General features: G+C 37.0%; 1 protein-coding gene across 1 annotated transcript in view; it reads left to right on the forward strand.

The window, feature by feature from the left end:
- PREX2 (phosphatidylinositol-3,4,5-trisphosphate dependent Rac exchange factor 2) overlaps positions 1-11,015 on the forward strand; it is a 291,490-nt gene that overhangs the window by 140,912 nt on the left and 139,563 nt on the right. The window contains exons 15-19 of the mRNA XM_007448492.1: positions 269-341; positions 2,799-2,941; positions 3,104-3,196; positions 4,865-5,013; positions 9,898-9,983. Of these exons, the coding sequence (XP_007448554.1) occupies positions 269-341; positions 2,799-2,941; positions 3,104-3,196; positions 4,865-5,013; positions 9,898-9,983 (544 nt within the window). The remainder of the gene's footprint in view (positions 1-268; positions 342-2,798; positions 2,942-3,103; positions 3,197-4,864; positions 5,014-9,897; positions 9,984-11,015) is intronic.

The raw sequence follows: 11,015 nt of genomic DNA on the forward strand, positions 1-11,015 counted from the left end.
CCCCCGCATCGGCAGGCGGACTCCCAACCACTGCGCCACCAGGGAAGCCCTGAAATCTTTATTTTTTACGTAATGTCAGAAGAAGATATTTTCATAATCAAGTGAATGTTTTATAACCCTTAGATGGATCGCGTGGCCTTATGAAAGCAGCGTCTGTCCTAATGCATGAATGGCTTTGTCAGTACAGTGCTGAAATGTCAAAAGTAGTTAAGATGCAGCAAAATCTTCAGTTGCCTATTAACTTGTACAGGGCTTTTGTGGTTAACAGGGGGATTGCCGCACCAGAGAAGAGGCAATGATATTTGGCGTTGGACTCTGTGACAATGGATTTATGCACCATGGTAGGGATTGTTATTGTGGAAGCTTACAGATGTATTTCACTGTTTTGTTTTGTTAGGACACTGGGAGTGTCTCAGTGTTCCAGGGAAGTCATCTAGACAAGACTGTCTGGGTCTTGCCATGTGTCCCTGTTGGGTCACCACATCTGCATTCAATGTCACTTTGGTGCCTTTGCTGTGTCTAACAACTCTTATCTACCAGTTGCCATTACTTCTGTTCTGTTTTTCTAGACTGATCCCAAAAAAGCAACAGCTTGAACTAGAAATTTCTAAAAAAAAAAAAAAAAGCTGATATATCTCTTTGAAACTATTTTAGGTCAGACCCATGTTTTTTTTTTTTGAGTGCCAGTGTATATTAAAATGATTAAATGAGAGCATTTAATCTGAACATTTATTGTTATTTTTAGAAAAATGCTTTCAAAATTATCTCAGAGAACAAAATGATAAATCTCTGGAAAAAAATCTGTTTCTTTTTGGCTACTAATTAAAGATTGAATTTCTTTCTTGTTTGATGACTTCATTTCCCTTAAATTTATAAAAATAATGAGACTTAGTTTTCCCTCTCTATTCATACCATCTTATAGATTCCATAAACCCAAACAATCTCTTTTCATTGTTAATATTTGCATATGTGTATATTTGATAGCTCTTGTACCTATTTGTCAATTACACTGAGAAAGTTGTTACCTTTTTCCAAAGAAAAGAAGTAGAGCAAAAGTTACAGCGATTTTGAGAGCATCCTTGGTTATCGTATATTCCTTTGGGAATTTCATTACATTCTAGTATCTCTGGACCACTGTATGAGTTGTGATAGGGGAAATATCTGTCTTTGAAGAGCCAACAATGGAATGGAAGGAGTGACATCATTATAGGGGATTAAAATTATAATATCAACCTTCAAAGGTTTTGATTATTTTTCTCTTTAAAGTATCGACAAGCAGCAATTTTATCTAAATATTTTTTTAAAATATTGAGTTACAGTAAAGGTTTTCCCTACGAAAGTCTCTGTCAGTAAAGCACAGCTAGTTCCGCTCATTCCTGGCCTTACGGATGTTCTCTCTCCCTGCCTTTAGACTGACTCTTTGGTGGAGGAAAACAGTAGTAGCAGAAACACCATGTGAGTTTTGGGAAACTGCTTAGGTCATGTAGGCAAGATCTAACTCGATCTCAATTATATCCTCATTTCTCTTGTCACGTACAACTTGTGTTACCTTTTAATTTGTGGTTGGTAGTTTCATTTGTTAACTCACGTTGCCAACCAGTCCTTCATTCAAAGGTCAATTCGTACATACAACTAGTCAACAATTGTGATTTGGACCTCTGTTAAAATAATGAAATCAAAGAGCTGTCATTTTTGGTTGCCTGCTATAAGCCAAGTTATTTACACTTATTACCTCATTTTAGTTTTGTCCAACATTATGAAGAAGGTTTTACTGCCTGCATTTTACGGGTGAGGAAACTGAAGTTCAAGGAGTTTAAGTAACTTTCCTAGTGTTGCACCCAGAATCAGTCCCAGACCTGGAATTTGAGCTCCGGGTCTGTCTTATGATAAAGCCTAAAATTCTGCTGTGCCCTGGGACTGCAGATCTTAGATCCCTGACTCAGTGATTCAACCTGTCTCAACAAGTAAGCTTTAGGGTATAAGGGTAGATAAGGAGAAATAGAGAAGATTTCTCTTTTAAGACACTTTGACAGTTGTCAGGTCCTCACTGAGTACAAATTCTTTCTATTAGTATTTAGCTTTATTTTTAAAAAGGCTAACAAAACATATACCTTATATCATGAGAGTGTGCCAGGAAGCTGAGGGACTTTGGGGGGAAATATTAATGTTCAGATAAAAGGGAAGAAACTGACCTTTGCAGAAATAAGGTTATTTGAGAGTAATGTTTTTGCAGAAAAGAACTAGGAATTAGTGGGAACTAAAATCACTTTTCACCCAGAAGACATCTTTCTGGTTTGAAGGGTTGGAATAAAAGCGACCACAGTGGGAATTGCTCACACACATAAGGGCAACAGTTAACCCATTTGAATTTTCCCATAATTGTGCAGGATATTAAAAACAGAAATGTTTTTGTGTTTTTACTTAAAATGTTTACTACAAATTCGAAACACTGTAGGTTTCTATGTTTTGAACTGCATACATTTTTTGATTCAGTATAATCTTTGCAAGTTGGGTTTTAATCTGGAAAGGTGGCAGACTTGGTTAAGAAAAAAATGTTAACAATGAAAAATATATTACTTATTTTAAAAATTCAGAATTATTTAGGTAATAGTAATCTAAAGGAAACATTGGCTTGAAATTATAGAAAGAAAGAAAAAAGGGTTATTGGGATATTTGTGAATGTAACTTGTTCTAGGTAATGGGACAGGGTATTAATTTACTGAAGGATCTGTCAGTATGGAAACTCAGGTCAATTTGGGGATAATTGAAACAGTTTGAATCTCTCTCTGTTTCCATAGTCCTTGAAAAAAGTGAATTCAAAGACGAACCCTTACTTTTCCGCTTTTTTGCTGATGAGGAAATGGAAGGATCAAATATGAAACATCGACTGATGAAACATGATTTAAAAGTTGTAGAAAATGTTATAGCCAAATCATTATTGGTAAGTTTGTTACTGTGCTATGCAGGTTTTCTTCTTGATTAGACATTAACAGGAGATTACATAAACATGTTTGACAGTGATGCAACATATTATTTCATTCTGTTTGATTTGTAAGTTTTTTCATAGTTGTTTTATTAATAATGTTAATATTTTGCATTTCAGATTAAATCCAATGAAGGCAGCTATGGTTTTGGGTTAGAAGACAAAAATAAAGTTCCAATAATAAAGTTGGTAGAAAAGGGGTCTAATGCTGAGGTAATGTAAATTAGCATTTTTATTTAACTTTGTCCGTGATATACAAACATAAAAGTTTTAAACAAAGTGAAATCAGCCTTTAAGTATCTTTATGGAAAATAATGTTTCTGAATAATCTTATTCTGAGGTTCTTTTAAATACTGTTGGGATTTGTGACAGAGGTTGTCTGGGTACTTAAGGATAGTGGGAGGAGGTATTGTAGAGATGTACAGCTTGAACTGTTGACCTCCTAGGAATCCAGGTGGCTTATTCCATGTCTGATTCTAGCCTGCAGCCCTGTGGAGACTGCATAGGGTGGGACTATATTGTGTATGCCACACGATTCTTCCATTAAATCTAGGGCTGTATCTTCTATTTTTCCTATCACTTTTGATTGTCTTATTTAAGTACAATTTCCATCAGTAAAGCACATGCTTTGGTTTATTTTCTTATTGGGTTAATTCCGATAAATGTGATTAATGTACTGTCACCTTACCAGACTTTTAAACAAAGGAATCTCCTGATCATTCATTCATTCAGAAATATTTATTTAGTGCCTGTTATGTGATTAGCAGTGTTCTAGGCTCTGGTAATACAGCAGTGAACAAAACAAAGTTCTCTGCCCTCATGGAACGTACCTTCTAATGTTATATCCCAAGTATGTCAGGTTTAAAGTATTCCTACCTCTGCCTGGCTTATAAAATGCTTAATCCTCAAGCAAATGTCTCAATATATAAATTTTTAATAAAGAATGAGAAAATGAATGAAGCATGGCTTTTAACTTTGAACCTATTTAAAGTTAGTAGCAAACTGTCACTTACCCTGTTTGCTGATGCCCAAGGTCTCTGTCTTTTACCAACCTCATGCAAGACAAAGCTTTATGTACAGCATATTAATTTCAAACAAAATAACTCTGCTCAGCCCATACTCTGTTGGTGGGCCTGGCCAACAAATGACTGTTTTTATTGTTTTCTATGGTGAGGAAATGTTTTCCTCAGTTATTTTCAGAGGATGTTCTTGGAGCCCAGCTTCATCTGACTCTGCCACCAATAAAATGCCCTCTCCCGGGTTTTCGTCATTTGGCTGGTAACCAAAACAGTATATAGTTTATAGGCGGTAGGGTTGGTTAAGAAGATTGGCCTGGTTGGCGTGGAGAGATAATGTCTTCCTTGTCATCTTTCCAGCATCTTGTGATCTGTGCCTGTTGGAGCTCTTCCTTGGTTCCAGGCCATTTCTGTCTCCTGCCCTGTGGTCCCGTATGCTCTGTCAGGCTAGAGATGTATATTTGGTTGTTATCCATGTCTGTATAGAGGTTGAAACTCTCTCAGTTATTTGGATATAGATGGAAAACACAGGCAAAAAACTTAACCTGGGGTTTGACTGTAGTTAAAAGGATGAAATAAGAACTATAAAATATAACAGAAAAAAGGGTTACAGCAGAAGTACAGTGTTAAGTCCTGGAGGGAGGGAGGAGGATTTCAGTAGAGATGGGTGATCAACTTTAAAAGTAGGTCAAAGAGAGTAACTGTGTTATCTCTTCCACAGTTCTGTATTGTGACATTGTATGAAAACATTGCAGATGTGTTAAAATCTCTAACTTCTAGACCCTTTCAGATTCTAATTCTGTGAAAAAATATGTTCCTTATTAAAATAAAATTTCTCTCTTTTTTTTTGCTGTTTCTATCCTAGATGGCTGGCATGGAAGTTGGGAAAAAGATTTTTGCTATTAATGGTGACCTAGTTTTTATGAGACCTTTCAATGAAGTGGATTGCTTCCTGAAATCATGCTTAAATAGCAGAAAGCCTCTAAGAGTTCTTGTGAGCACAAAGCCAAGAGAGTAAGTTGTATAATTTATGTGCCGTTTTTAAAAAAATTAGACATAGGTGAATAAAATAGAAAAGTTAAGAGTAAACATCTGGAATTAAGCATCTCACTGCTTGGCACATTTAAACGTCACCAACATCACTGATACTGGTCTGTAGATAATGGGAAAAAATACGTTGCTTATTTATGATGGTTAAATGCTTGCTACTTAAATCAGGTAGTTTCAACAGAATAATTTGATGCCCCAATTATTCTGGTCTGGGTTGGGTTGAGTTTGACTATGAGTGAAGAAAACTAGTAGAACATTTGGCAATGAAAACTTTATTCCGCCGTGTTCAGCTCTAAGAATTTCAGGGACTATGTTACCATTTATGATTAAATGTTCATAGGAGATGGGATCAAACCTGGGTGACAGACACTTCCATGCTTTCATGTACTTAGTAATATGTCCATTATTTTTAAAAAATATGTCTATCTACCTATGATTAGAAAAAAACCTTATGTTTATTATAGAAAAGTTAGCGAGTACAGGTTTTTCTAAAGGAAGACATTTTCTTATAATCATATTATCCATAAATGACCATTGTTATTTTTTTGAAATTCAGTGCTAGTTGATTTTTCTAAGTATTGACACACGTACACACAATCAAGTATTTATAAAATGGGAACGTGATTAATGATCTGGGGGGGTTGTTTGAAAAAAATTAACAAGATATTATGGATATACTTGGAAAACATTAGCTTTTTGTCTGCAAATCATTGATGGTCTCGTGTTCCTGTATGAGATTTCCATGATTTGTTTAACTAATTAATTAATCGAGAGAATATATATAAAGTGCTTAGCATAATGTCTCAATGTACTATGATTATATCAATATTGCTATTTAAAATTGAAGTATATTATTTTAATACTAATAAGCAACTTCATTAATTTGAAGATAAATGAAGGTTACCACTTCAGAAACAAAAAGGTTTATTTTAACTACTTATAAAAATATTCTAAGTATATATGGTATAGTATTCTTCCCTACCTTAGTATATATTTTCAGCAATAGCTGGGTCCATCATTTATCTTAAGAGTTAAAGTGCAGTGTAATGGGCTAGATTCTGCAGTGTCATCAAGGTAGAGGCTTTAGCTTCTACCCACAGCTTGCCAAGGGGTCTGAAGGAGTGAGAGTGACTCATTAAAGTTAGTAATTTAGGAAGACTTTCAGATACAGAGCAGCAAATAACCAGGACAGTGTCTTCTCTCTAAACCTAATTATGATCTATTAGTCACCCTTTCTCCAACCCTATCTAGGATGAAGCTTATCTAGTTGCCAACCTCTGGACAATTTGAGGGCATTTAAAAGGAAAAGGACAGATTGGAAAAGACTAAGGCAGTAGTATTCCAGAGCAATCATTAGTAAGCTAAAGGCCCTCTGCACGGCCCCTTGCCCCCTGATTTAACCCGGCAAATACTTTTCACTGATCATAGACATTTCAATTTAGAGGACTTTGAAGTCATCAGCTTCAGTACTGCATAGAAAGGGGCAGATCCTCAGTCCTAGAATTAATTGCTAGATGAGCAGGCTTGGAACCTGGGTCTTTTGACTCTTCCCTCTGTGTTGGCTGCACAGTATCTGAAAACCGATATCTCCCGTCCAGGTTCAAGCCTCTCTTCCACCATTTGCTTACTAATTTTGTTGCTTCAACAAACTCATCCATAAAAAATGGGGATAATAAGAGTGCCTATGTCACAGAGGTGCTAAGAACATTAAACAAATCTAGGTTTGCTGGGACGAAGTGAGAGAGTGGCATGGACACATATACACTACCAAATGTAAAACAGATAGCTAGTGGGAAGCAGCCACACAGCACAGGGAGATCAGCTCGGTGCTTTGTGACCACCTAGAGGGGTGGGAAAAGGAGGGTGGGAGGGAGACGCAAGAGGGAGGAGATATGGGGATATATGTATATGTATAGCTTATTCGCTTTGTTATACAGCAGAAACTGACACACCATTGTAAAGCAATTATACTCCAATAAAGATGTTAAAATAAATAAATAAATAAATAAATAAATAAATAAATAAAATGTATTGGGCACCTATGAGGTGCTGGGTACATTATGAAAGGTAGCATTAAATAAGAAAAAAAAAAAGAAGAACCTATTCAGGTGTTCCACACGTAGTATGTATTCCAGTGATGTTATCTGTGATGCTTATCTATTCTCATTTTATTTTTTTTCACTGCTTCTTTATTACATCAAGAGCACATTTTACATTTTATTTCAAAACTGTTTTGAGGATGGAGTACTCAATTTCTTCCTTTTTATTTTTAATTTGTCTGAAGTATTATAACCTTTCCTTTCATATGTCCTTATTCTAACATATGATTCCTATAAATCATTCTCATATTTTCTTATAATAGCTACTTATAATTTATGTAGTATCCTGTTTGGGGGAAAAAAGGCAAAATACGACAGGTAAATACAACAGAATTTTTCTTTTGAACCTAGCTGTATTTTACACTTGGTAACATCAAGGAATTTTTCAGAAGGCTTTGTAGCAGATAATTTAGTGCACTTATTTTCCTACAGGAAATGAGCATTCCTCTTATATAAATTTAATTCTTCTTTTAATCCTATAGTGGTCCCAGCAGGGGAACATGTTTTCCAAAGGTCGTTTTATGAAGAGAGCCCAGTATTATGAACAAAATGCATCTCACGGTGCTCTGTATAAATTTTGTTAAGAAAAAATATCATCATCTTCTTGAACATTAAAGTAAGATCAGCCTTGCTTAGCAATATAAGATAGAAGACCTTACTCAGAAAGAGTTTTGAGAGTTCACTATGAATTTCTCGCAGTCCAAAAGCAACAATAATTCACCATGGCCAGAAAGCTCCAAGTTATTTCAGCAAAAGTGAACTCTCATTCGTAACACAGAGAAGCATGAGCTACCTCTATTTTTGGTTTCAGGCTCAGAAGATGTATTTATTCCCTTTTCTTTTCCTCAGTCAGTTCTGTCTTCCATCTTGCAGTGTACCTTTGACACACAGTAGTGCCAAGGTGATGTTCAAAGGAAGCAGATACAGCCTTATCCATCAAAGTGTTTAATTAAGGATACAGGATGAATTAGTTCCGTGACCTCTGTGCCACCAATATACAGATCACTTCATAGTATGTAACCTAATTTATAATAACATTTTCAGGCTTCCCTAGAACAGACAGTTTGCATTTCTATCACGGAATGCCTGAATGCTTGCCGGGGTTATATTTTATTTTATTTATTTATTTATTTATTTTGCGGTACACGGACCTCTCACTGCTGTGGCCTCTCCCGTTGCGGAGCACAGGCTCCGGACGCGCAGGCCCAGCGGCCACGGCTCACGGGCCCAGCCGCTCCGCGGCACGTGAGATCCTCCCGGACCGGGGCACGAACCCGCGTCCCCTGCATCGGCAGGCGGACTCTCAACCACTGCGCCGCCAGGGAAGCCCCGGGGTTATATTTTAAATTGCGGGGCCCGCCTCTGCGTTCAGCCCTAAGGGCAGTGTAAGGCTTTCTCGAGTTTTCTAGATGCGGTGTTGCTCTTTCATAGACTGCAAATAAGTGCTGTTGTACCTAACTTCTGCTTCTGTCTAATGTGCCCTTGAAGTGCTGCCAACTTCTGTTTCATGACTAATTTATCATCTTTTGGAAAACACTAGTTTCTGGGCATCAAGGACCATCCATCAAAATTTATTGGGTTGTATTCATTTGTCTTTGCTCTCTCTGGCAATTTATTTAAACTCGTTTTTATTGTTATGATGTTCCGTCTTGTCTCGTGTTCCCTACTTTTCATTGTTGCTTTCTGATTTCTGCCTTCCTTCCGTGGAGTAGTTCGTTTATTACTACCAGTGGGACATCCGGCCCTGGTTTGCCATGACGGCTGACTCAAGGTCTCCATCTCTTCATCTTCTTTTCCATGTGGATTCATTAAAAATACAGCTTTTCGGGCTTCCCTGGTGGCGCAGTGGTTGAGAGTCCGCCTGCCAATGCAGGGGACGCGGGTTCGTGCCCCGGTCCGGGAGGATCCCACGTGCTGCGGAGCGGCTGGGCCCGTGAGCCATGGCCGCTGGGCCTGCGCGTCCGGAACCTGTGCTCCACAACAGGAGAGGCCACAACAGTGAGAGGTCCGTGTACCGCAAAAAAAAAAAAAAAAAAAAATACAGCTTTTCTTATTCTGGTTTACCTTTTGGTGCGTTATCCTTTTAAAATTCCACTGAATAAACAGAAAAGTTAATCATATTTGTTACATTCTTTTGATACTGTGTTTGACAGTTCCGTTCTTTAAAACCAGCTCTTTGTTGTCGCTCTTTGCTGAAGTTCCCAACAGGTAGAAACGTGTGAACCCTGTGTTTCTTTTATATTAATTTTAATGATGAGATTTCGCAGCGCACTGATGCCTTCTTTGTCAGAGTAAACTAAGGAGAGAAGCTTCCATTTTGCTAAGTATTTACATAGTTCACAGCAGGGCAGTTTACCAAAGCTTTCTCTTTTCATCTCCACTGACACCCTGCAAAGTAATGTTAACATCATCATCTTTCTGTGGAAACTGGCTCAGTTAAGGAGTTCTTCCAAGTTATCCACCTATGAAGTGACTAAATCAAGATTCAAAGCGAGGTTTGTCTGACCCCAGAGCCTGTTCCTTGTTCAGGATATTCTACACAACGACTGTGTTCCATGGAGGAACTCAGGGTGACGTGCCTGCTCTGGGCCCCTGGAAGGGCACCCACCATGCTTGTCCAGCCCAGTGTCTTTCACACGGGAGACTATGATACGCATTTACTGAAGGACTGAATAAAGGTGTGGACAACTATTGTTTCAACCAACTGTGGTGTTTTAAAATCATCTTACTTATTTTTGATTGGCTTTAGGACAGTGAAAATCCCAGATTCAGCGGAGGGACTTGGCTTCCAGATCCGAGGATACGGCCCTTCGGTGGTGCATGCGGTGGGAAGAGGTGAGAAATCCATCCCATGTGGTAACTAGCTTGCTAGCAGGTTTGGATACTCCTTGCTGAACAACAATATGTTTAAAAGTGCATAATCATGTTGCTGTGAATTTTCTCACTGGTATTTCTACTGTATTAGCTCAATGGTAGTGTATTTCGAAAGCAATATTTTCAAAAAAGCTCTTCAAATTGTAAGACGTATTTATCATTGTTAAAAATTCATAAGAGGATGATGCTTCCCAATCTCACTTTTCTGCCTGCTTTAGTTTAATCAAAGGATATAATGACTTTAAGGTTTTGTATTTTTCTCTGACAGCAAATTATTATATTTTTGTCAGCAATTCAAAGATTTTATAAAGCATAAAATGCATTTTAAATTAAATAATTTATGTGACCCAAAACTTATGTTTATATTTTATTCTCTTTTTGTTTGATAGGCAAATCAGCCTTTGATATCTCTTGTTAACATATGTACTTTTAAATTTTATGCTAACACTAATGTGATTTAAGGGAATAACTGTTAGATCCCACATTGCTGACCGTAGTAAATAAATTGCTGCTGTAGCAAGAAGGATCACTAAGCATACGAAGCCATTTGTTTATCTTAACAAGAGACATACATGCTTTTCATTACTAAGATATGTGAACTGCAGAACATCTTAACATGATCACTCCAATATTAGACTGGAAAAATTTGAGAGGACATTGCTATCAGAATCAAATTTATCAAGAATATACTAGCTAGACCCCTATTAGATTATGAAATTGCTTTCATTAGCGTATGTATGATAAAAATTAATCTTATTTCAAAACTCGTGTTTTCACTCAGAATTTTAAAACACATAGATTAATAGACATTTAAAATGTGTCCAGTGACTCATTAAAATTATAAAACTGAAATGGGATTCATTGCATTCCGAAATGGGATATTTGATACATCAGATATCTCCTTCATTTTCACTAAACCAAAAAGGAGCCAGTCACATTATTGATACTATGAAATAACTGAAAACCTAAGTGAATCAAACTGTGTCTCTTTCC

The sequence above is a fragment of the Lipotes vexillifer genome, unplaced genomic scaffold, assembly GCF_000442215.2.
Source record: "Lipotes vexillifer unplaced genomic scaffold, Lipotes_vexillifer_v1.1 scaffold815, whole genome shotgun sequence".
Classification (NCBI taxonomy): domain Eukaryota; kingdom Metazoa; phylum Chordata; class Mammalia; order Artiodactyla; family Lipotidae; genus Lipotes; species Lipotes vexillifer.